Consider the following 27415-nt stretch of genomic DNA (forward strand, 5'->3'; position numbering starts at 1 on the left):
GGTACGTGCAGGTAGAAACGCATCCACGGCCCTCCAGATCTGCCAGTCTCTCAGCATGTGAACTAACACACACACACACACACTCACTCACTGCATTATTCAGTAACAGAATGTCGAGTGGGACAAAGGCAGGTCTCTGGGGGGACGGCTGCACTGTAGATGTGTTTGTGAAGGACTCTAATGGACGCCAGTAGAGCAGATCATGGAACAATTTCACACAATGCCACTGAGAATGAACTGAAGTGGCATCCCAGTCTGTGATCTCACGAGAATAACAGACCTATAATTTGGTACTTTAACAGCTTTTATAGTTAAAGCCAAATACAGAACGTCTTTCCCAAAGCTTGTAGGTCCAAGCCCAATTCATGAGCGCCATCAAAAGTGTCCATTACAAGAACAATAAAAAGACTCTAAAATTAGACCGCGATAGCCTCTTCGTGACAGTCGAGGCACTCCGTGTGTCTGTGGGGTGAGAGGATATCTGGACTGTGACCCCGTGTGTGAAGTGGTCAGCGAAGAGATTGTCGAATGAGGTCAGTCACGAGGGAGCCAACGGAAAGGTTGGGCGAGTGAGAGAGAACTCAGGTAAGATGCCAGAAAGCCTTTTTGTCATTTCTTCGCAAAGAACGTCCATTATTCAGGACTCGGGTTACCGATAGGATTGGTTTGCAACAGGTGAGGTTGTCATAGAAACGCAAAAGATTTGAGGGTGAATAAGAGGATTCTGTGATGAGGTTACTGTAGTGCACCAAACAGAGAAGTTGACAAAAACTAAAACCATACACAAACAGCAACTGAAATTTAATAAAATAGACATTTAAAAAAAAAAATGGAATAAACATATTTTGACAAACTTATATTGCCAAAGAAATATGTCCTATTTTTAACATACTAAAATAACTAAAACTGAAATAAAAATAAAAATGAATAAAAACTATGTACGCATTAAAAAACCCCCAAATAAAACGATTAAAACACAACAAAATGACCAAAACTTTATCTAAAATGAAGATGAAAACATTAGAAATAAAGATAAAAACTAATTCAAACTAGTAATAGAAACTATAATTGTATCTAAAATAACACTGGAGTAGACACTCATTTAATCTCACAAATCATTGTTTAACTTTTTTAGCCATCAAAAAAAAAAAATAACACATAATCAGAAAAAACAAACAAAAAAAAAAAATCAGAAAATCAGAAAAAAAACACACACACACACACACACACACACACACACAATAAAATGCTCCCAGACACATATTATAGTAAGTATGTTTTAGGGCAAGAACAGTAATGATTTATAGGTTCAGTACCAGTCAGAATTTTGGACTTATTTACTCATTCTTTATTATTTTACAACAACAGTTAAGCCATTAAAACTGGGAAAACATGGGAATAATAATAATAATAATAATAATAATAATAGTAACCTCACAAAGTACATCCAAAATTTTTACTAGTATTGTAGTAAATATATGTAAGAAAATAAAAAAAATTAAAAATAAAAACTTAAATTGGATAAAACAGTACAGTAATCTGGTTAAAAATTCAATTATTTTATTTAGAAATATTGCAAAAGGATAATTATTTGAGGATTATGTTAGGAGCGATTCCTTCGCTACCCAATGGCTCCCCCTGCTGGTTTGGATGTGATAATTCATTACAAGAGCTGAATATGAATGCTGGGCAGCCATGATAAAGTCCCATGGCAAGGTGAATTTCATGGACAGTGATGTTTAAATAACAGTCGCACCCACCTGAACTAATCTGCAGCCCAGTGTGACTATCTGCAACTTGTGTTTCCTGTGTGGAAATTCAAAGTAATGAATCAAGTCTTAATGTAGTTCTTAAGTGATCATATTCCAGGTCAGTCCTCTTCAAGGTCAGAGGTCACCGAGCAGCGCGTCAGAGAGGACAGATAGAGGGCGGTGGTTGCTATGGGCGACATTCCCGCCGAAACCTTCAAGATGTTGAGGAGCCGCACGGCTGCTGCGTTCACGCCATCTACCGTCTGAGAGAGAGAGAGTAACACACGTCTGCTTGAGGTGACTGTGTGTGTGTGTGTGTGTGTGTGTGTGCGTGTGTGTGTGTGTGTGTGTGTGTGTGTGTGTGTGTGTGTGTGTGTCTGTCGCGTGCCTGTGTGTGTGTGTGTCTGTCTGTCTCTCTCTCTGTGTGTGTGTGTGTGTGTGTGTCTGTCTCTCTGTGTGTGTGAGTGTGTGTGTGTGTGTGTCTGTCTCTCTGTGTGTGTGTGTGTGTGTGTGTGTGTGTGTGTATGTATGTATGTCTGTGTATGTGTGTGTCTGTCTGTCTCTGTGTGTGTCTGTGTGCGTTTACCCTGTGCTCGGCGCAGAGGACGGGACACTGATGTGCAGCAGCCAGTTTTCTTACGCTGACCAAACGCTCCTGAGTGTGAGAGCCACAGCGAGCTGCAGACACACACGTAAAACACACTGACCTCACACACACTTCTGACAATCATTGACAGACTGAGCACTCAGAAAGCAGGTAAAACGTCTGGGGTCAGCAGATTTGATTTTTAAGAAGCTTAATGTTTTTATTCAGCAAGGATGCATTAAACTTTTCACATGTGAGAGCAGAGACATTTATCATGTTATGAAAGATTTCTATTTCTAATAAATGTTGTCCTTTTGAACTTTCTATTCATTAAAGAATCCTGAAAATAAAACTCTATCAGGGTTTTAACGAAAGTAAGAAGCAGCACAACTGTTTTCAACATTCATAATAATCAGAAATACTTCCTGAGCAGCAAATCATCATATTACAGTGATTTCTGAAGATCATGTGACACTGAAGACTGGAGTAATGATGCTGAAAATACAGCTTTGATTACAGCAATAAATGATATTACACTATATATTTAGATAGAAATTAGTGACTTTAAATAGCAATAATATTTCACAATTTTTACTGTATTTTTGATCAAATAAATGCAGCTCTGATGAGCAGAAAATACAAACCCGATTCCAAAAAAGTTGGGACACTGTACAAATCGTGAATAAAAACAGAATGTAATGATGTGGAAGTTTCAAATTTTGTAAATTTTTTCTACCGAAAATATATAAAAACTTTAATCTTTATACATCTTTAAAGGCGATTTTCTCAATGTTTTTTTATAAGTTGATTTTAAATTTCATGGCACCAACACATCTCAAAACAAGTTGGGACAAGGCCATGTTTACCACTGTGTGGCATCCCCTCTTCTTTTTATAACAGCCTGCAAACGTCTGGGGACTGAGGAGACAAGTTGCTCAAGTTTAGAAATAGGAATGTTGTCCCATTCTTGTCTAATACAGGCTTCTAGTTTGCTCAACTGTCTTAGGTCTTCTTTGTCGCATCTTCCTCTTTATGATGCACCAAATGTTTTCTATGGATGAAAGATCTGGACTGCAGGCTGGCCATTTCAGTACCCGGATCCTTCTCTCTACGGAGCCATGATGTTGTAATTGATGCAGGATGTGGTCTTGCATTGTCATGTTGGAAAATGCAAGGTCTTCCCTGAAAGAGAGGACGTCTGGATGGGAGCATATGTTGTTCTAGAACTTGGATATACCTTTCAGCATTGATGGTGCCTTTCCAGTTGTGTAAGCTTCCCATGCCCACAAGCACTCATGCAACCCCATACCATCAGAGACGCAGGCTTCTGAAACTGAGCGCTGATAACAACTTGGGTTGTCCTTGTCCTCTTTAGTCCGGATGACATGGCGTCCCAGTTTTCCAAAAAGAACTTCAAATTTTGATTCGTCTGACCACAGAACAGTTTTTCCACTTTGCCACAGTCCATTTTAAATGAGCCTTGGCCCAGAGAAAACACCTGCGCTTCTGGATCATGTTTAGATATGGCTTCTTTTTGACCTCTAGAGTTTTAGCCGGCAACGGTGAATGGCACGGTGGATTGTGTTCACCGACAATGTTTTCTGGAAGTATTCCTGAGCCCATGTTGTTATTTCCATTACAGTAGCATTCCTGTATGTGATGCAGTGCCGTCTAAGGGCCCGAAGATCACGGGCATACAGTATGGTTTTCCGGGCTTGACCCTTATACACAGAGATTGTTCCAGATTCTCTGAATCTTTGGATGATATTATGCACTGTAGATGATGATAACCTCAAACTCTATGCAATTTTTCTCTGAGAGATCCTTTCTGATATTGCTCCACTATTTTTCGCCGCAGCATTGGGGGAATTGGTGATCCTCTGTCCATCTTTACTTCTGAGAGACACTGCCACTCTGAGAGGCTCTTTTTATACCCAATCATGTTGCCAATTGACCTAATAAGTTGCAAATTGGTCCTCCAGCTGTTCCTTATATGTACATTTAACTTTTCCGGCCTCTTATTGCTACCTGTCCCAACTTTTTTGGAACGTGTAGCTCTCATTAAATCCAGAATGATCCAATATTTGGCATGACATTTCAAAATGTCTCACTTTCAACATTTGATATGTTATCTATATTCTATTGTGAATAAAATATAATTTTATGAGATTCGTAAATTATTCCATTCCGTTTTTACTCACAATTTGTACAGTGTCCCAACTTTTTTGGAATCGGGTTTGTAAGCCCAGACTTTTAAATGGTATTATGTATATGACACAACACTCAAATGCATGCCATTGAAGTACATGATCAGCAAAAGGAGCTTGACCTTCGGAAAATGTTACTCATCCATTTCAAGATCAAACCAAATAACATATGAACCATTTATTTTATGTTACCATTTTGCTACATTGTTACCAAAAAGGATTTACGTGAAAACTGATTAAAACCCTGAACTGTGTGATGTCATACACAAATAAAAAAATATAAAAAGCAAGCTATTTCAGCTTTACATTACTTTAATAAAGTAGCTGAAATACTTACACTACTTATTACATTTCAAATAGAGTAACTTGTTATCTGTATCCTATTACATTTCCAAAGTAGCCTACCCAACATTGAGTGTATGTGACTATAAATGCATCTTCACAAATACTTTGCATTTTTACTTTGTGGAAAACTGTAATAAGATAAAAATGAGTGTGCACACATTTACAACTGTTGAATAAGGCTCTCAACTCACCATCAGTGACCAAGAAACACACTTTCCCCAGGAAGCAGTCTGAGTGTAGATGAGCGAGAGAGCTTTCCACTGACTGCAGACTGAGAGAGAGAGAGAGAGAGAGAGAGAGAGAGAGAGAGAGAGAGAGAGAGAGAGAGAGACAGACAGAGAGAGAGAGAGAGAGAGAGAGAGAGAGAGAGAGAGAGAGAGAGAGAGAGATGAGAGTCTGTCCACTCACAGTCAATGCTATGAGAAAGAGATGATGTACCTGCGCTCTGAGAGCAGATTCACTAGAAACACTATTAGATCAATGCGAGGACGGGTCTCCTTGTTCTCGACGGGCAGAGGGAGTTTTCTGGCCAAACGCCTGAAACACATCAGGAACATGAGATACATAATAATATCATATCAGATAAACACTATATATTCACTATAGACACTCACACATTGACGTTGAAATCTTTCTCATACTGCACTAAGGCGTTGGCTAGTTTGGATTGCAGCTCCTCCTCGTTTTCAACCAACTGTTGAGACAAATATAAAACAGTAAAAGAGTCGTATTGTTATGTGAGCTTTATAAACAGAGCCGAGGCGCTTTACTCACGAGCACGGTCGCGGTGTTCAGCTCCGGGACTTTACTGTACGGAGTCAGCAGCGCCATGATGAGGCGTATCAGAAATAAAGCGGGTTTTATTGATTTGTTTGTGTGTTTATCGGCGGAAAAAAACAGCGAAAACTCGCGATTCGCTCGACGGTTCCTCCTCGCGCTTCTTTTCAAAGTTCACGCGCGTGACGTCACACAACGCGACCCAACACATAGCGCGCTGTTGCCCTCGCGCGTTCACAAACTGTCTTACTGTACATTCGTGCTTAAACTTTATATCTTACTTTTTTTTTGGAACATGTATCTTAAAACGTAAGAAACACAATGTATTTGTTAAAGTGAACATATTTGAAAAAACATATTTTCTATACACAGTTTTTTTTTTTTTTTTTCCCCGGAACTTTTTTTTGGAACATGTATCTTAAAACGTAAGAACCATCAATATCTATAAAAAACATTTATATATAATATTAATAATAATAATAATATGACAAGTCTCAAAGGATATATAATTGATCTTTGATGAAAAATGTGACATTTTATGGATTCGTATTTTATTCTCTCTATAAAATAAAAAAAACTAGTTTACTCTGACGGAAGTCAGCACTATATCAGATGCTGTGAGTATTGTAATCTGCAATTAAACAGCTTTTTCTGTCAGATCTAACCCTTAAGTTTACATTTGTGTAACTTAATGTATTTAGGTCAATTCGGTGACGTTAAAGTACACTTTGGGCTTCAATAAATAAATATTTTATGGGTTAATATTTTAAGTGTAGTGTTCTTTTGACACTTTAACATGTTTGTTTCATTGTAAACACTAGTTTTTCATGCAGAAATGCAAACAAAGCATTATTCACATTTATTTCAGCAGAAGCAGAAAATCCATTCAAATGAGCGTTCAGGAAGACAAAAAGCCTGAAACACGTTATTTAAACAACGAAAGCAAGAGATTTATTGTTTCATAGCATAAGGACAAGCCAAGATGAAGGTTCAAGACAACCTCTTAACACAGCAAAACCAAAAAGAGTGGTGAGAAGGGGGGGGCGAGAGACACTCGCACACATCATGGTACCATGAGAAATAATGTAAGCCGAGCTACAAACCTGTGCCTTTGTGTGTGGGGAAAAAAAAAAAAAAAAAAAAACCCTGGTTTGGTTTTTGCAGAGGACCAAAAAAAAAACACATTCACGCTGTAATCCATGTTTACTGCTCAGTTCAGCTGAGTTTATATTCATATCAAATAAAAAAAAAAAAACATGAGAAAATAATTATCCACATCAAAATAGTCTTTAAGGAGCTTTAATTATTAAAAAAGGAAAAAATAAACAGTAGCCAGTTCAAAAAGATGAAAACGACTTTTTATATTCCCGCAGGTTCTCCTTCATCCACCTCTCCTTATTCTGCAACATAAAAAACAAACTACTTCTAAATGCACTCATTCCCTTTACAGCACTTCTGTCACATGTTCTTTTGGTTTGCGGACTAGTTTGGCTCAACTAGACCAAAGTGTGTAACTCTTCTGTATCTCAAATAATGATGCTGGTCTCTCTCTCTCACTCACACACACACACACACACACACACACACACACACACACACACACACACACACACACACACACACACACACACACACACACACACACATCTGTGCCTGGCTTCCTCTGTGTAGCTGCTGAGCTTCTACTGATGTATGAGTAACGGGACGGAAAGCTGGTCCAGTTGTTGACTGATCAGTGCAGGGATCGGAAGCTACAGTGTGTAAAGTATCTGGATCTCCTCTATATCTCTCCGGACTCTCTCTCCTCGGAGCTGGAGCGCTGATCTCTCTCCAGCGACACGGATCTCTCCCGCTCTTTCATTCGGCTCATGTCTGGGGAGACGGGGGAGCTCTCTCTCTCCATGTCCCTGCGTCCGTTGTCCCACCATCTCTCGTCCGCGGCGTTCTCCCGCCATCTCTCCTGAGACAGATTCGGCTCCGGATCTGGATCTCTGGTGTGAGAAGACCTGCAGAAACAAGCAAAAGCATCTGAGTGAGCGTGACAGGCAAGAACAGGAATATACTATTTTATTAAACATTCATTTATTTTAACAAATTTATATTAACAGAAATATTTAATTAAAAATTCTAAAATTCTGAATTCAAAATATTAAATATAATTTAAAATATAATTTATTTAATAAATAAAATTTAAATATATTTAGAGTTATAAGTTAAAAGTCATTTCAAATGATTTTCATTTAGTGTCATGTTATATAATATACATGAATTTGGAATTAAATTTTTAAATAATCTAAATTCCATATATTAATTAACAATTAAAATTCCAAATAATAAATGTAGTCATTTAAAAGAAAACGATTTAAAATATTTTAAATTCTAAATATTAATTGCTTAATTAAAAAAAATACATTTAACATATTTTAATGATTTTTTAATTAATTTAAATTCAAAATATAAATTCTTTGATCATTACAAATTTTTCATGACTTCATTTAAAATTTATCATGACCATTTAACACACAACATGTACATAACATGTATTTACTTTAATTGAACATGGGTATCATTGTCATAATGATGTAGTTTACACTGATTTTACCGCATTTAATTAATTTACTAGCTTAAAAATAATTTCCACTACTTCATTTAAAATATATCTATGACCATTTAACACACTACGTGTGTATATTTATTTTAATCGATCACTGGTATCAATGCTATGTTATAAAGCTGTTGTTTTGATCACATTTCACTTCTCTTGACTATGGTAAAATCACTGTAAATCATGCCTCATTGCTCAAATGTAATAGTCAGATCAGGTCAGACAGGTGGAGTCGAGCAGGAGTTGTTGTGGTACCTCTTTCTTTTGCTCCTGTGTGAGTGGGAGCGAGAGCGATGGCGATCTTTGTGTCTGTGTTTCCTCTCCCGGTCTCGTTCCCGCTCTCCCTCCTCACGGTGCCGACGAGAGCGATGGGAGGACGAGCTTCCTCCTTCCCTGAGAAGCACACAGAAAGAGATCATTTTATCACAGCACATCCTTTGATTACTGACACAGATGTTATTCGACAGGAAGCTGATCCTCACCGATATCGCTCAGCACTTCTGGATCTGGACCTGAGAACAGAAGGATAAAGAGAAACTTCATCATGATCAAACACTTGGGCATTTCTGTGTTACGACGTTAGTTTGTTTTTTTGTTCAACAATTTGTGTGTCAACTCTTAAAAAAAATGTTCACAGGAGTCTCTTTGTGAAACTTTAATGCATGTGTTACAGTTGATTTATTAGGCTACATCACCAAACTAAGTAGCAAAAACAAAAACACTTAAAAAATGATCAAATTATCTAGTTCTTTAAGTTACTATTAGACTCAACATTCTGAATCTGTTTGGCTGTTTAATCTATATATAATGAACTGAATCAACACTGAACTCAAATCAATATGAATAATGACACTTTACATCCCAGTTATTAAATCTGAACTGAAATAAATGAATCTGAAATTAATCAATAACTGAGCCGAATAATGACACTACTGTCTTCTGTGGAGCTGCTTTATAGTTTGAGAACTTCACTCCCTTGACTATTAGAGCTCCACTAATTTGAAGGAAAGTACATAAATACGGAGAGACTTTCCCAGCTGTAATATCAAGGCCTGAGTATGATTTGCACACATCTGGGTGAATGAAATGAAAGCAGAGCACAGAGACGGACCTCCTGCGTTCTCTCTCTCTGTCTCTCTCCCGCTCGCGCTCTCTCTCTCGTTCCCTCTCGCGCTCCCGCTCGCGTTCCCTCTCTTTCTCCAGCTCCCACTCTCTGGCTCGCTCCTCCTCTTTGTCACGCTCCTCTCTTCTCCTCGTGCGCATGCGCTCCTGTTTCTCCGCCACAGCCTTCTGCAAATCACAGAGCAGATCGTCGATGAAGAGCCGCGCGACACCAGCCTCGACTGAGCTGTGAGTCGTCCTCATACCCGCAGTTTTTCAAGTTTTTCCCGTATTTCGATGAAACCTAGATGAAGTTTCCCTCCGAAGTGGTCGGCGAGGCGGCGGTCGTTGTCGTGGAGACCGAGGTAGGCGGAGCACACCTCACACACACGCAGCTTCTGCTGCTGGAAGCTGGAGGCCGGCATGGAGTTACGGTAGATGTCCTAAACACAACAACATAATTAACTGCGCATACAAAAACACACCTAATCGATTATTTAAGAATATCATAAACAACATTCACATGGAATATTTAACATACAGTTTAAAAAACAGAAGCCACATCTTCTTAGAGACCTGGAATATGTTTTTGGACCTAGTATGAACCCTATATCTTAATATCCACTGTTATCACACTGACCATTCATGTGCTATCATTTGATTTCATTTAACATCAAACTGGATTTGATGATGCATGTTTTCATATCTGTATGCTCTTTAATGTATTTTTTTATATTGTTTTGATTGTTGTTATTGTAAACTGATAAAAAAAAAAAAAAAAAAAAAAACCACAACAAATACCTAATCAAATTTTATTTGCGATCACAATGATATTTCCACCATGACCTTTGACCCCACACCGACCTCTGCCTCTTTCTTCAGGGTGCGTGTTTTCTCCACCTTCTCCAGCACCTGCTGCGCCTCCTCCACGTTCCCCTCGCCGCCCAGCTGCTCCGCTCGCGCCAGCAGCTTCCCGATCTCCTCGTTCAGCTCGTGCACACGCTCCGCCTGCCAATCAGAGAGCATCGAGATTAGAGTCACAGCTGTAAAAACAGACAGGTTCTGAGTAAAGGTCAGAGAGGGGGGCAAATGGGCATGAAAAATAAAATTCTTTTCGGTTGGAAAAAAAAAAAAAAAAACCTTGAATAATGTTATACACTTATCTCAAGCAAAATAACTAAAAGCTACCAAATGGTAAGATATCATGGAAGCCTGTTTCTGCCACACAAAAAAAAAAAAAAAAAAAAAAAAGAATTCAATCGTGACTTCATCCACTATTCTTACTTCTCACAATCATGAGTTTACATCTCACAACTCTGACTTTTTTTCTTAGAATTCTGCGTTTACATCTCATAATTCTGACTTTATACTCTCAGAACTCAAAAGTTTACACTTCAGACTTTTTTTCTCTGAATTCATGAATTCTGAACTCACATCTCAATCTTTTTTTGTTACATCTCACAACTCTGACACTCTTTTCCCCTCAGAATTCTGACTTCACATCTTGCAATTCAGACTTTTTGCTTAGAATTCTGTTTACATCTCACAATTTGTTCATTTTTGCTCTCACAATTTCGGGTTTACACTTCACAATTCTGACTTTTCTCAGAACTCAATGCTTATATTCCACAATTAAAATAATTTTTTCTTAGAATTCTAAGTTGACATTTTAGCTTTAGAATTTTAGCCAACACTTTGAACTATAAACGTAACATTCTAAAAGAAAAACATCAGAGTTGTGAGATGTTAACGAAAAATTGTGAGATATAAACTTACAACTGTGAAAAATGAAATCAGAACTGTGGGATTTTTTTTGGTGATGGAAACAAGGTTCCGTAGGATATGGTCTCTTTAAAAAGAAAATAAACTGAGTGGATTTATTTTCTGTTTGCATGTACTTCCTATCGAAACAGGAACTTGGAACAGGACACATTGAAAGGCCCATCCTCCTCCTCCTCCTTCATAAAAAGTCAGTTTATTTCAGAGCTGTGGACCATGACTCACTAGTCTCTGGTGTGCAGATGTGTGAAACTTCAATATGAAAATGACATGAAAGTGAAATCTTGCGATCGTTCAGGGATTCCCCCTCGCAGATCATCAGGTTTTACCTTGGCAGCCACTTCAGCGCTGATCTCTTCCTGTGTTTCGGCCAGCCGTTTCTTTGCCAGTTCGGTTCTTCGGTCACAGTCTGCGATGAAAGACTGCAGGTGCTCTGTGGCCTGAGCAGACGCGGCACGATCAGCCATTTAGAAGCACATACAATCAAATGTATACGAATGTAAAGGGTTCATACTCACATCCAGCTCAAAGAAATACTCCTGCTGCTTAGATGCGATCTCATAATCTGCTCTCAAAGCGAGATCATGGATCTTCACACACTCCCCCAGATCCATGCGCTGCACAAACACAACCGTTTAAAAAAACTCAGGTGACCTTTCAATGTGTTTGATGTCATAATGCAACTGTGGCCAAGCATAAATACAGTCCTGCGATTATCAAACCGGTTTTAGATGAGTGATGAGGAACGATAATGAGACACTTACGGTCCCGGACAGTATGTCATGTGGACACGACTCCAGCAGATGACTCTTACACACCCGCTCGTCCATGAACTTGATCCGCTGTCTCATCGAGTCTCCTGCCAGAAATCAGATCCACACATTATGAGCATCAAAAATCATGATTCTCATCGTTTCAAACACACAACCAGACACACAAATCAAACAAACAACGCCACGAATCAAATCATGATGCTCAATAAAAACAAACACACATGAGAATTATGACACTGATGATCAAACTACAATTTGCATCAAAAATGAGCAAAATGATCGTAATAATTATGTAAGAAAAACAAAAATAAGAATAACTGTGATTCTTTTCATACCAAATAAATAATAAAAATCATGATTCCCACTAAATAATTGACTGCTATGAATTTATTCCAACCAAAGCATAAGCTTTATGATTTTTTTTAAATCATATCTAATCGTCAGAATCATGAAATGAACCAATCGAAAAGCGAGAGTAGCAGTAATTATAAAATGATGGCATTAAAATCATTGGAAATCATCAATCTGACATGCTTCCCGTCAATCAAATCACTAAATGCAGCGCTATTAAATGATTAGACCAAATCACGAGAGCCACGAATCACATAAAACCGTGACTTCTTAACAGGTCAAGATCAAGAGAGTATCAATATATACAGTAACTTATATAAAACAAACACTAAAGCAACGAGGCACTGTCGGAGTCAAACGCATGGTTTAGTTTCGGTTCGCCGGGGATGAAAGAAATACTCACCATCTCTGCTGGTGCCCATGAGCTGGTCCAGCATGGCTCTCATCTGCGCCTGGGCCGACATCTTCACCTGTTTAGCCCGCAACACCTGTGACTATACCTGCTCGGTGCGTTAAACCCGGTGACCTGAGCTCAGCTAGCTCCTCATAGAGCAGAGCAGGCCTCACGCCCAGCGGCCGCCGAACACAACACAAACCGCCTCCTGCGACTCTCTACCACACTCTACTAACAACGCGCACACTTCTGAGTTTGAGAAGCTCCGGAAAGCGCAGTTTATAGCTGAAATGCCGCTGAAATCAGCTAATCATGAATCGGGGAGCTAGTGTCGCGCGTTAGCAGCAGCGGCTAACTCTTCCTCAATCCGCCATAAGAGCGCTTATTTATCAGTCCTCGCGCTGCTTTATCAATCCGCAGGTCAGTATTTTGTGTAGTGGTCCATGTTCGCAAAGTTTTGACAGTGTTTATTTGTTGTTGGTTTATTGTTTTATTTGTTTTTTTTCCTCTCGGAATGAGACTTCCGACCCGCGCGCGCTACTCCCGCTTAGTTACGCGGCCTCGAGGAAGTGCTGCAGAGCTCGAGCGCTGATTGGCTGAAGGGCGGGTGACGTCTTCACGTCGTGAGGTCGTCAGAGAACAACGTGGTGGCATATAAAACACGTTGAACATGTAAACCTCGTCTCATAAAAACACAAATGTGCATCTTTAACTCGAATGTCCCAAACGTTTTTTTTAGGGTTTTGTAGTCACTAACGTAATCCATATCATTACTTCACATTTTAAGTAATATGACTACTTTTTATTTTTTTATTTTATTATTTTATTTAGAAGGAGGTTTTTTATATTGTTGATTTAAATAAGATAATCTTGTACCATATCGATATAAAAATACAAAGAGAAAGAAATTAGTTCCATTCGTTGTTAATAAAGATGAAAAAGGATAAATTAGGGAGATTTAATAAATTATGTATTATTTATTGCAGTTGTGTGAATAATATGTAATTATGTAATCAGTAAAAAAGTAACTAGTCTCATTACAATTATTTGAAAATCTATATAATCTAATTACATGTACTTAATATTTGGAATCTGATTATGTAATTCATACTACATGTTACTATCTTATAGTTAGTAATATAAGATTATATTTAAACAAAATAATTATCCAAAAGTTTTCACCCCCAGTAGTACCAAATGAAAAATATGATATTTAAACAAAATAATCATCCGGTTCAAAAGTTTTCACTCCCGGCTTGCACCACGTTTGTATCTGACAACGAAAACTTGTGTTTTTAACTGTTAACTTTAGGACTGAGTGGAACCGGAAAGGTCTGAAAGATACATGTTTTAATAGTATAATCAAATTTCTAAAGAGAAAGGACTATTTGATTACTCGTGAGATGACTGCTTTGATACTGACCTCCTTGTTAGCATCTCACAGGTCAATGATTACACAAGAAACGGCCACAAACACAACAGTATTGGTTCTCTCTGTTTATTGTTCTGATGTGTAACAGACATCTCTTAAATGATGTACGTTGTATATTATATTCATATGTATAAAAAAACATCCAGTGTAATAGTTTTTTTTTCTCCACCTACTTCCACAGAATACAAAATCAAACCCAGCTGTGATTATCAATTAGAAGAACGAGAACAAACAGAAACACATAGAGGTCCTCTCAGACGGACATCTGCTCCAGAGCTGTTAGTCTTTTAAATGATTTAAATCGGAGGAATTTCATTGCTTTTTATTGCCGATTTAGCCCTTTTGTTGTTTAGTGTCCTTGTTGTGTATTTGGGTGTCCTGTCTATAGGGGGTTTCTTCAACAGTATTTTCAATTCATGGATATACAATGTATAGATATACATAAAACAAATCATCAGCTTACACAGTTTAAGTAAAAATAAAGATTAAAAATAATCGATGTGATGTGAAAACTAAACTTTGTACCTTCAGAACACTACAAATCCACACGGATGACCTCGGATTATGCTACATTTGTCTTTATAATGAATCCTTCCATATTTCCCATTCATAGTCTTCAAAATCAAAGATAATACATTGGCAAAAATAAAACAAATTTTGTTTTGAGCTGTATCATATGAGAATTTGGATTAGACAAACACGTTTACAGCTGCTCTAAGTGTTTTGATGCTACATTTTTTGATTTAAGCAGATGAAACTGTAAAAATAAATGCACATTCAATACCCCGTGATCCAAAGTGATCTAAATAGACCTTTACGGCCCGTTCACACCAAGAACAATAACTCTGAAGATAACTATATTTATCCGCCGCTTTAAATTCTCCAGCTGGTTATAGCAGGATTGATTCTGATTGGCTGTCAGTGTTTTTATCATTCATCAGCTGGAGAAAAATCGTTCTGAAAATGAATCCAACGATATCGTTTCTCCGTGCATTTATCATTAAAGCTGTGGTGTGGACTCTGCTAATCTTTAATATTGAGAATGATTTTCTCACGTTATCTTTATAGTTATTGTTCTTGGCCTGTTCACACCAAGCGCGATAACTATAAAGATAACGATAACGATATAGTTCTAAAAAACGTTCTCAATATTAAAGAATAGTCCACACTACAACTATAACGATAAAGGCAGAGAGAAACGATATCGTTGGATTAATTTTCAGAACGATTTTTTCCAGCTGATGAACGATACAAACATTGACAGCCAATCAGAATCAATCCTGCTATAATGAGCTCGAGAATTTAAAGCGGCAGACGCACTGCGCTTGGAATAAACATGATATCGTCCGCTGGTGTGGACGCCAATATCGTTATCGTTCTTGGTGTGAACAGGGCTTTAATCAGGGTAGACGCCATTATGAATTTAACGTGGATTAAAAACGAGGCCTTCCAGACTGTTTTATGTAGTTTTTGTCTTCTGAGAGTTTTAGTCATAAAGACGTTTCATTCGCTCAATCCACTGAACGCAGTGTAATTCTGTCCAGCCTCGTTTTCTTTCTGTCAGAAATTCAATATGACGTTACCCTGACTAGGGTTCATTAATGTGACGCCGATTCTCTGACTGTGAAAAACTGGACTGTATGATCATGCATTGTTATTTTAAGTAAGTTTGTTATGATCGGGTTGCCGTGGTGATTTCAGAACGCTGTAAGTGAGAGGTGGGCGTGGCTCCGTCTCATTCAGCCAATCGGACATCAGTGGGCGGGGTGTTTTTGCTGGTCTCGTAAGGCAGTGAGGATCTCGGGCCTCGTTACATTCGGTTTCACGGAGCGCAAGCCCGGACCAACTCACGGCGCTGATCCGCAGCCGAAGATCCGCCCAAACCCAGGCTCGACTGCGATCGTGTGTTGGTGTGTGATCGTGTGAGTAAATACAACACAGAACTATGATAAAAACAGAGTGGAAGTACTAGAGGAGTCTGGGATCTCTTCTGAGGTATTGTCTAACATCTAGCTCCATAGCACCATTTCCCCACACCTTGATCACATACATCTGCCTGAATTACAGATTTAAAGAAACATCGCAGGTTTAACTCCAGCGCTGTGGTTGTACGTGAAAATAATCTGGATTCGTACCTCATTTTTGCCTCAGAGCTTGAGATAAACCTGCAACCTTAAAGTTCAAATCACTGACCGGTAATTGTTCGTTTTAGGTACATTGACTATTCTGGTCTAAATGACTTTGTTCTTACATACTGTATTTACTCACATAAGGTTAAAGAACATCTGCATGTGAATGCTCATACTCTCTATTTGTTTTATTTGCTCGATTGCAGGCTTCAAATCTCTTTTAATGTTAATATAACATTTTGATTTTGTAACATGAGACAGTTTATATGGCACTGCCTGTACAAGGACTGGCACTCAGATCCGCATAAATCGTGTATATGTAGATTAAAGTACAGCCCTTATCTAAAATGGGCTTATATTTTACATAAATCTATTATTATAGCTAATGAACAGTCTTGACCTGTAAGGGAAAGTCTCATGAAAACACTTCACCTCAAAACCAAAAGAAATGGCATTACATTTTCCATTAAGTCTTGCAAAAACATTTTAGGATCATAAAGATGACACTAATACATTTTCCACCAAAATTCTCAAAATGAATGTAATGCAAAAAAAAAAAAAAGACTGGCGTTTAAAAGTTATTGAAATGTACTTTTGAGAATATTTTAAAATATCTTTTTAGGATTCTCATTACTGTAATATAGAATTATTTTTACAGTATTACAGTAAAAATATTAGTAATACAACAATATTGTTTAATATTATAGAATATTTTTAATCTAAAATGTAGTTAAATAGATTTTTTTTTTTTGTATTACATTACTGAGAATATGGAGGAATTTAAAAATATTTAAGTGCCATTAAAATCACAATGCAACATCTTTCTTAACAGTTCTAAAATAGGCTTTGTTTACTTTATAAAAAATGTAATTTCTCATTTTTTGATTTTGGGGTGAAATACGACCCGGGTGTGTTCTTAACAGCTGTCACGAGGTTCCTGCTTAAGGGACATCAGTTGACCCGTATTCTGAAATACTCTGAATGCTCTACACTGTTTACCGCCTCTGTGAGACACTTCCTGTTAAAAACGGGAGCTGAGCCAGATAGAGGGGAAGAAACGAGTGGAAAAAGGAACAAGACATGAGATGACGTGACATGAGCTGTACACACAGAGAGAAGGAGAACGTACTTGTGTGTGTGTGTGTGTGTGTGTGTGTGTTTGTGTGTGTTTACAAGCATCCCTGGGTTGTACAAGTGTGTGTCACATGGTGTTATTCCACGTTGTAAGTGTTGAATCGAACGTGCCTAGTATACCTTGTTTACACCTCGGTGCCGACGCTTGTGTGTGTAGTTAAAGGTGCAACTTCCACCACAGTGAGGTGAAACCATGAGGAGAGCGAGTGCCCTACAGAGCCGTGAGTCTCCCCGTCAGAGCGGCCTGCAGTTCGGACGGCAGGAACACGCCGAGCTCGGTGATGATGCCGCCCGTGATCAGCTGGTGAGGAGTGACGTCGAACGCCGGGTTCCACACATCGATCCCTGCAACACAACCCACAGAATTTAATATTTTGAATTGGATTTTATTTTGAGTTTTTCTGTGTGCACTTTGAATTTATTTATGTTTTAGGACCACAAAACCAGCCATAAGGGACAATTTTTTAAAAATAAAATTTGATTACATTGAAATTCCATCGATGTATGGTTTGTTAGGATTGGACAATATTTGGCTGAGATACAACTATTTAAAAATCTGGAATCTGAGGATGCAAAAAATCTAGAAAAAATCAAAATATTAAGAAAATCGCCTTTAAAGTTGTTCAAATGAAGTTCTTAGCAATGCATATTACTAATCAAAAATTAAGTTTTGATATATTTAGAGTAGGAAATTTACAAAATATGTTCTTTACTTAATATACTAATGATTTTTGGCATAAAAGAAAAATTGATAATTTTGACCCATACAATGTATTGTATGTGCTACTTAAGACTGCTTTTGTGCTCCAGGATCACATATGAGGTTTATAAATTTTTAATGATCTTTATTAGTTTATTTGAAGTTATTTTAGTATTTAAAATTAACTTAATACTAATTGGCAATGTGCAAACTATGAATTTTATTAATTTTTTTTTATTTGTTATTGAGTTTTTTTTTTTGATATTTTTGACAGTTTTAAGTTTTTATGGTTTATATGTGTTATATGGTGATGTATAATGGCTAAGCAAGCTTAGCAATGTGCACACTGCCGCGTTAGCAGAGACCCCGCCCTGAGTGAGCCTCACACAGTTCCCGTGTTTATCTTCACACCAGAGCATTTAAAAGCAGCATTCAAGTAAAAAATATCTTATTAAAGCTATAGACGTTATTCAGTCCAGAGCAGTGAGTGATTATTTTTTGGGTCTTGGTATTATCATATTAGGCAGTATAGTTTTGGTACTTTATATTATATATAATTTAAATTTTTAATTTTTGCTGTTTAACTAAGACATAACAAAAATCTGTGTTTCTGTTACTCGTGTGTTTTTAACAAACTATGAGCATGTCATCCTCACATGCTGTGAAAGCCGCTTTCTATGCGTTTACTTCAGATGCGTGCGCTTAAGACATAACAAAAATCTGTGTTTCTGTGTTATACACTGATTTCAGTGTGGTAGACATGATAATCCTAAACAAAACTCTGTTTTTAGCATGTATCGCAAACAGATGTTTTTTAGCAGATTATCAGAGTTGGGAGGTTTAAGGGGAGTGAGGCAGGTTTTGGTTTGGGTTTAGAGTGAAGTGGAAGATAATTTTAATTTTATGATTCTTGTAAGAAAAGGTTGGGTTTGGGGCAGCGTGCAGCCTGTGGGGTATTTTGAGCTGCTTTCAGACACCCCTGGGGGACACCTGAGACTTCTAGAAAAGCATAATAGGTGCCCTTTTATGTTTTGGATTTGATTTTTAGAAAACATGCATTTTTATTGCTTCACAAGATGTTAATTGATGGACTGGATGGATTACTGTGATGTTTTTATCAGCTGTTCAGACTCTCATTCTGACGGCACCCATTCACTGCAGAGCATCCACTGCTGAGCAAGTGATGCAATGCTGCATTTCTCCAAATCTGTTCCCACGAACAAAAATTTTAACACTATACTATTTTACTCTACTGACAGACCACAATCTAGCTCATATAATTCATGCTGTTTCTCTGACAGATGTATAACAGTTCCAGTCAGACAAGTTAATTTGCTGAGATGAACTGAATGGGGTGCTGATCTGGGACCAGCGTTCCCGTCTCAATCTCCTGGTCTTGTCTGTTGTGAGTCAGACAGCAGTTTTCATGAGAGCAGTGCAGTAATCTGTCTCTCCCCTCGAGACGCCAGCAGTTATTAAACACTGCAGCTTTAATTAATCTGCTTATTCTGACTCCTCTCTCTCTCTGTTTTCACATGTGCGGAGGATCGTTCCTCCCTCATATCAGAACCGTTTAATTAAAAGCAGCTCCGCTCTGTTTCAAATCTCACTTAAACCCTGCGGTCTCCGCTCTGTTCTTTTTCTGCTTGTCTCACCCAGTTTTCTTTACATAAAAAAAAAAAAAAAAAAAAAAACCTGCTGCTTTGAACATTAAAAAAACCCACAAATAGCCATTTACTATACATGAACACAATAGCAATAGCACATTTAATACACTTACACCATCATTCTGAAGTTTAGCACTGATAAGATGTTCTCTTCTGCTCACCAAGGCTGCATTTATTTAATGAAAAATACAGTACAAACTGTAATATTGTGAAATATTATTACAAGTTGAATCAACTGTTTTCTATGTGAATGCATTTTAAAATGTAATTTATTATAAAAAAATACAGCAATTTTGTGAAATATTATAATTTAAAATAAGTGTTTTGTATGTTATTATATTGTAAAATGTCATTTTTTAATGTGATTCAAAGCTGAATTTTCAGCATCATTACTCCAGTCTTCAGTGTCACATGATCTTCAGAAATCATTATAATATACTGATTTGCTGCTCAAGAAACATTTATTATTATTATTATCAGTGTTGAAAAAAGTTGTGCTGCTTCACATGTTTGTAAAACAGTGATATATTTTTATTCTCTTTATTCTCTGAAGACTAGAAAGTTCAAAAGAACAGAAAACATCATAAATTTCTTCACTGTCACTTGAAAAATCATACCAACCCTAAACCTCTGAACAGGTGTATAATTATTACAAATATATATTTTAAGGAAGCCTGCTGAATTTCACAAAACAATCCCAAGAAAATGAATTTATTTAAATGTTTTATCTCAGTACTTTATATTTGCATCTTATTCTCTCTGACTGACATGTAAAATGACCAATCAGTTTTTGTGTGTGTGACTTAAGGCAGGTAAAAAGTTAAATATATGAATTATTTTTTGTTCTTATTATTAAGTTAGAAAATAATTGCTAATAAGTGTCAAAAATGTAACTTTAACCATCTTCGCAAACTAAGGCAAATTCAGTGATTTCTTCAACCTGGAAAGTGTTTATTGTAGTAGTAAAATTGTGTTATTTTAGTTGTAGTTATATACTATTACACTTTTTATTAATATGTTGAATTATTGTTATTTTTATATTTGTAGTTTTCTTTTTTTTAATACTAAGATTTTATTGTAAATATTACTAATTAGGTTTAATTTATATTATTTCAGTTTTAATTTAGCTTCTATTTATTTCCAGTCAGTAATTTTAGTGCTTCAAATTAAAAACTTAGAAATGTTGCATGTTGTTTTTGGATGTTTTTCATCTAATATTAATTTATTTCAATAGTTCTAATTTGAAACCTAAATCTAAATTTTGTGTGAAGTGTATTCGTTATCAGTGTCCACTTGACTCACCAGGAGCGGCTACAGGAACTCCGTTGATGCTGGTGAGCTCCTGAGCTGGACGCTCCTCGATCACGATGTCTCGTCCGCTCTCCAGACTCAGATCGCAGGACGTGCTGGGCGCCGCCACGTAAAACGGTATACCGTGATGCTTGGCAGCGATGGCCAGCTGATACGTGCCCACCTTGTTGGCCGTGTCGCCGTTGGCAACAACCCGGTCCGCTCCGACGACGACAGCTGTGTGTGCACAAGAACATTAACATCTGACACACCTGACACAGTCACGACACTCATATACACTCCACATGCGTCACCTGTGATGCCCTTCTCCCTCATGGCGAGCGCCGCCATGCTGTCTGTGATGAGGGTGGCTGGGAACCCCTCCGCCACGGCCTCGTACGCCGTCAGCCGGGCGCCTTGGTTGTAGGGCCGGGTCTCTGTGCAGTACAGACGCTTCAAGCGGCCCAGCGCATGCAGCGACCGCACCACTCCTGCACGGATCAGATACAGTCATTATCAGAGTCACTCACCAAGGATGAGTCCACTTTCCTGATCATTTACTCAACCCCATGTCTTTCACTCTACAATCGAAGCTTTTTGAGGAAAACATTCCAGGATTTTTCTCCATATAGTGGACTTCAATGGTGGCCAATGATTTCAAGGTCCAAAATGCAGCTTCAAGCTAGAGCAAGCCGAGCATTTGAGGTTAAAGTGTATAAATATGAATCTTTTTCAGAAAATTATCATTTAGCTATTATTCTTCAGCTAATATCCTTTTTGAAGCTGTATTTTGGACCCTGATATCGCTGGCCACCATTGAAGTCCACTATATGGAGAAAAATCCTGGAATGTTTTCCTGAAAAAGCTTAATTTCTTTGCGACTGAAGTGAGACAGACATGAACATGACATGGGGGTGGGTACATGATCAGGAAAGTTTTATTGTGGAAGTGGACTTATCCTTTGATTTCTGTAGTAATGGTAAGAGCGTGGACTGACCGAGAGCCGTGCCGTATCCCGCGGTGGCCAGGCTGCCGGTGTTACAGTGCGTGAGGATGGTGATCGAGTCTCGCGGGACGCCCGACAGGATGTGCTGCGCGCCGTAGTTGCCAATTTTTTTGTTATCGTTCACGTCTCGCTCCAACATCTCCTCGATCCAGCCAATCACGCTGCACGGGGGCGTGGCCAAAGAGACAGGCACGTTAGAGGAAGATAAAAAGGAGTAATTAAAGCAGTACTCATAATTAGGCTGTTGTGGTTGTTTGTTTACGTTTTTGTTGTTAATTTTGTTTCTTTAGATGTAGTTGCCTTTAATGATTTAATTTTATATTTATCAGTGAATATCTGATGAACATTTATACACGGTACATTTGGAAACATAAGCTTACTTTCTTCAAGGCTCTTTAAAAACAGATACTGCACAGAGTAGAAAGGTGTGTAGATAATTTGAAATATTTTAGACTACTTTAAAAATGACAAAATAAAAACCATTAAAATATTCATTTAAATAAAATGTTTTATTTTAATTTGTTAAATTTAAAATATTTTAAATAATACTTTAAATGTTTGCCTAAATAAAATATTTATATTATTTATTTTAATATATCTAAATCAAATCCATCCCCCGCTAAAATCTGCTCACAGGAATGAAAAACTAGATTTAAAAAAAATACTACTTAATAAAAATAATAATAATAAAACAATTAAAAAATTCAAACAAACAATTTTTAAATAAAATGTTTTTTGGTTCACTTTAGTTGTGGCAAGGTCTTCATTTTAATGTGTTTTTTTACTTCCTTTCTATGTTTACATTTTAGTATTTTTTTCATTTTTATTGGTTTTTGCTATTTTTTTTTATTATATCTAGCTTTAATTAATTTTTATTTCAGTTTAAGTCATTTTAGTACTTAAATTGAAAAGAACATTTGAATTTTCCTCGGCAACTAACTGAAAAAAATAAGTTTTTAATTCATAACAACTATATTTTACTTTATTTCAGTTTTATTTCAATTAATGAAAACTTTTATTTTTAATAGTTTTAGTTAACAACAACATTGGCACAGACACTGCAATTAGAATTGCTGACAATTAGTACAAATGAGTGCAAAAGCTTTAAGATTATTTCACAGACGTGGCAAAGAAAGCAAAGCAGAATATACCGCTCTTTTCTGGAATATCTGGTTCACTAGCTATTAAAACAAAACTATTCAAACATCCCCAGCTCTTCTGATCCCGGGTAAACCCTCGAGCGTCCGGCGGGCTGTCACCTGTCTCGGAGCGGCTCCGTGTTCTTCTCCATGCTCTCGTTCTCTGTGAACTCCATGAGCTCGCGGGCGGCTCGGCCCATGTTGACCGCCGTGGGTCGAGCGGACGTCAGGTGGCACAGCGAGTCCCTGATGAAGGACACGAGGTCGTCGCCCCCCGCGCCCCCCCGCAGCTCCACCGCCAGGCTCAGGCAGCCCACGATGGCGATGGCGGGAGCGCCGCGCACCTGCAGGGTGAAGGGTCACAGGGTCACAGCACCGCCAGCGCTTCTCATCACCAGGAGCTTGATTTCACACCCGCTACACTCACAAACCACTTTTCTCCACATACATTTATTCATACTGACTGGTAAAAAACATTCTGAGATAAAAGTTATGTGCCGAAGCCAAAATGCTGTTTGCAAACCCATTTTTTATTCCAAATTTTACCAGGAAATCCAATGGGATGAATTTACAAAAGTACCACTCATTGCATTTAGTGAACCTTTTAAAGGAAAGCGACATTTCCATTTAAGAGTTTCGGTGTAATTATAGAGTCATCCAGAGTAAACACAGTTCAGAGATTATTCAATAACTACAAAGAGAAATTACGGCAAGTATGATGTCATCAGTTCTTTAGAATTTGGAATTTTGCCGTTATGATTACAATGAGCAATTATGACATCATTCTGAAAGTGGCATTCAGTTCCAAGAGCTCATTAAATAACTGTCATAATGACTTAAAGGAACAGTTGACAAAAAAAAGAGAGAACTGTGTCATCATTTACTCGCCCTCAAGTTGTTGAGTTTCATTTTCTCCTGAGCACAAAAGAAGATATTCTGAAGAATGCTGCTGAGCGAATAGTTGACGGTAGCCAATGACTTCCACAGAATGGAAAAAAATCATGGAGGTCAACAGAAGAAAGAAATGAAGACAGAATAGTTATGTTTAGATGAACTACCCCTTCACCATTCTAAACTGGAATATCTGACATTCATAATGTCTCTTTATAAACACAAATTGCATGTGTTGTGTTTCACTTTCTTTTATATTCATTCTCTTCATTCATAATCGTTTATTATTCCATTCAATCATGTAATCATTGATTGTTTTTTTTTTATTTTTTTCCATTGTTGTTTAGTCTTATGATGAGTGGTTGGGTGTTTGTCTTCATCACAGTAAGAGACAGAAGAATGTTTTACTTTCAGGGTTTTTAAGGTCACGGGACGCTGTTGTGAAGCAGTAATTTTCCAGATTTGTGCTCCATTGGAACATACACAACTAAGATTATTCAATAAACTGCTCTTTTTTTATCATCAGCACTTCATCTCCTGCTTCTGCTCTCTCTGGCTTTACTCTTGGCTGACAGAAGACTGTTAATACAGTTTTGCTGACCAACTGTAAATCTGTTACGAGACAAATCAGATATTTTCTGACAGGATCTGGTATCTCTGGTGTGGAAGCATGCTCTATATTATATGGGCCACTCGTGATGACTCTTGGACCAATGCAGAGTAAAGAGAGACTCTCTGGTGTAGGACTGACCGTAACTGTAGCGCTCGCTCGTGATTGTCATTTCCCGTCCATTAGTAAAACTCTCATGACAGTGACAGCGGCTGGCACAGGACCAAAGCCCCCGAATCCCCGATCGATCAATAATTCATGCCAGATATTTGCAGGAGGACTATTAATGAGGCACAGACATGGCTGCCGGAAAACCATCACCCCAACACATTAATTATGCACTACGTTAATCAAGACTGGAACAGCTGGAGAAAGAAAACTGAGGTTTGCCAAACACCTTTCTGATGTCACAACATGTGTTCACAAGCACACGCACATCAGTTTAGAAAACTAGTCCCGTCCGAACAGGGCTTTAGAATGTATCTAAAACTGACTTCTTATAGACGTCTATCAGATGTTTGTACACAGCAGATGCTCTCCAGATCAAGGGATCTTTAACAGACATCTTGCAGACGTATGTGTGCTATAGGGGCGGTTCACACGGGACGGGCACGGTTTAAAAACTTCAGACATTGATGTTCCTTCATAAAAACACATTAGTGGCAAACAATAAAACAAATTAGCATATTTAACTGTTAATGTACAACTGACTTCTTTAGGAACATTTCTTTTAATTTTTTACAAGCATAAACTAACCCTCCCAAATATTTAACTTGGGAAATAACTTGTTTACCCAAGCGGCCGTGTGCATAATTAACTCATTTAATCCCACCGCTCACAATAGTGACCGGAAAGACGTTTTCATTTAAAAAATATTCATCTAAAAATATTACTGACCGTTGTTTTAGTGCATTTTCAGCAAATATTTGGTAAAATAAAGGGTTTCAATTAAATGTAGTGCAAATTGTCACATGACCAGAGCAGTTTACTTCCTGTTTGCAACATGAGATGATGATGGCTGCATCAAAGCTCCAAAACAAAAGGCTATAAAGTATGTTAATATAAAGATTTTTGGTACGCATTATCTTTAAGGTGTCTAGTATTAATATATGAATTCACAATTATTCAGTTTTGTTGAGTGTGGACATAGAATGAGCAAACATGTTGGTGGCAATAGTAGTGACCGGTGGAATAATAACTATTTGTGTCCCTGGAGCATGGGTATATTTGTAGCAATAGGCAAAGATACATTGTATGGGACAAAATTATCCATTTGTCTTTTATGTCAAAAATCATTAGAATGTTAAAGATCATGTTCCTTGAAGATATTTTGTAAATGTCTAACCCTATCAAAACATTATTTTTGATTAGTAATATGCATTGCTAAGAACTTCATTTGGACAACTTTAAAGGTGATTTTCTCAATATTTTGATTTTTTTGCACCCTCAGATTCCAGATATTCAAATAGTTGTATCTCGACCAAATATTGTCCTCCTAACAAACCATATATCAATGGAAAGCTTATTTATTCAGCTTGTATAAATCTCATTTTTGTAAAAACAGACCCTTATGACTGGTTTTGTGGTCCAGGGTCACATTTTTGTTTTTTCATCTTAGTATACATATTCAGTGTTGTATAAGGGGTTATAATGTATAATACTAATCATAGTGATGAAACGGTTTAAAATGGGTTAATAGCTGAGCGGAGATGTAGAAGAATTTTGATGACTGCAGAAATGATTTAATTTCAGTATACACCTCATCCCACCGGTCACAATAGTGACCAACCACAAAACACATTATTGATTATTTCAAGAGGTTACTAATGACACATCATTTTGATACTTTCATGCCTGAGAAAAATTTGGGATTATATGGGTTAAGACCACAGACTGTATAAAAACACGCAAGACGCAAGCTTGCATAAAAATAAATAAATAAATAATTTCGCATGTTATGTAGATCACACATGCACACGCGTGCACGAACAAAAAGCGCAAGCCCGTGCTCTGATCCTACACAAAGGAGCTTCTACCGGCTTTGAGATGTCCGGACGTGCGCGAGCGAAACCGGGCAGAGGATCCGTCGACCGGGCCTGCCGTAGCCTACCTTCATGCTCTTGATGGCCTCATATCCGTCCCGCACCGAGCGGATCTCGTCGTACACGGTCTCGTGCGGCAGCAGCAGCTGGTTGAGGATCTGCAGAGAACCGGGCCGGTACCGGATCGCCTCCAGCGTCATGACCCGTGTGAGATGCGGCTGAACGTATTCCGGGAGCGCTGGCGCCGATGTGTGACGGGTTCCGTAGATCCGCTTCGCGTCCGGTGGCGTCGGGGTGCGTTAAAAGCGCTGCGATTCGTGAATCATGAATCGCGAATCACAAGGTGTGGGCGTCTGCACGGATCGAGGGGGAAAAGCGCACCGATCACGGAGCCGCGTGTTCGCTCTGGCAGAAAGCCCCGCCCGTTGACCACGCCCACTCCTGTCAGTCATCCCATGAAGCCTTTTATTATTCTTATGACTACGGCGACGCAACAATAAAGCGATTCGGAGTATTCTTAGCGACTGAACGGAGGGATCCAATGAAGAGCAGATGTGTGAGACTCGGAATGAGGACGAGCAAGATCATGTTTCTGAGAAGGAATCGATAAAAACGCACACGCGGACGCTATTGTTCATATTTTAATAAGCCATGACGTCATCAGGGACTTTCATCCGAAGCAATGGTTCTTCCCAAAATGAGAATT

General features: G+C 38.1%; 4 protein-coding genes across 4 annotated transcripts in view; 1 reads left to right on the forward strand and 3 right to left on the reverse strand.

Moving 5' to 3' along the window:
- Positions 1-27415, forward strand: part of LOC122135992 (lipopolysaccharide-induced tumor necrosis factor-alpha factor homolog) — a 613569-nt gene that overhangs the window by 338644 nt on the left and 247510 nt on the right. The gene's annotated exons all lie outside the window — the stretch shown is intronic.
- Positions 1544-5881, reverse strand: pane1 (proliferation associated nuclear element). The gene is made up of 6 exons (XM_042717381.1): positions 5664-5881; positions 5504-5583; positions 5328-5426; positions 5081-5160; positions 2338-2429; positions 1544-2014 (listed from the first exon to the last, which is right to left on the reverse strand). The coding sequence occupies exons 1-6, from the start codon at positions 5718-5720 to the stop codon at positions 1871-1873; spliced, it is 552 nt and encodes a 183-aa protein (XP_042573315.1). The 5' UTR covers positions 5721-5881; the 3' UTR covers positions 1544-1870.
- LOC109063635 (putative RNA-binding protein Luc7-like 1) lies at positions 7284-13253 on the reverse strand. Its single transcript, XM_042717367.1, has 10 exons — positions 12679-13253; positions 11916-12010; positions 11670-11768; positions 11481-11591; positions 10237-10380; positions 9639-9815; positions 9383-9561; positions 8754-8783; positions 8527-8664; positions 7284-7672 (listed from the first exon to the last, which is right to left on the reverse strand). The coding sequence occupies exons 1-10, from the start codon at positions 12737-12739 to the stop codon at positions 7447-7449; spliced, it is 1260 nt and encodes a 419-aa protein (XP_042573301.1). The 5' UTR covers positions 12740-13253; the 3' UTR covers positions 7284-7446.
- Positions 17257-27303, reverse strand: mri1 (methylthioribose-1-phosphate isomerase 1). The gene is made up of 6 exons (XM_042717372.1): positions 26778-27303; positions 23287-23510; positions 22019-22188; positions 21336-21512; positions 21034-21258; positions 17257-17709 (listed from the first exon to the last, which is right to left on the reverse strand). The coding sequence occupies exons 1-6, from the start codon at positions 26907-26909 to the stop codon at positions 17576-17578; spliced, it is 1062 nt and encodes a 353-aa protein (XP_042573306.1). The 5' UTR covers positions 26910-27303; the 3' UTR covers positions 17257-17575.

The sequence above is a fragment of the Cyprinus carpio genome, chromosome B1 (assembly GCF_018340385.1).
Source record: "Cyprinus carpio isolate SPL01 chromosome B1, ASM1834038v1, whole genome shotgun sequence".
Classification (NCBI taxonomy): domain Eukaryota; kingdom Metazoa; phylum Chordata; class Actinopteri; order Cypriniformes; family Cyprinidae; genus Cyprinus; species Cyprinus carpio.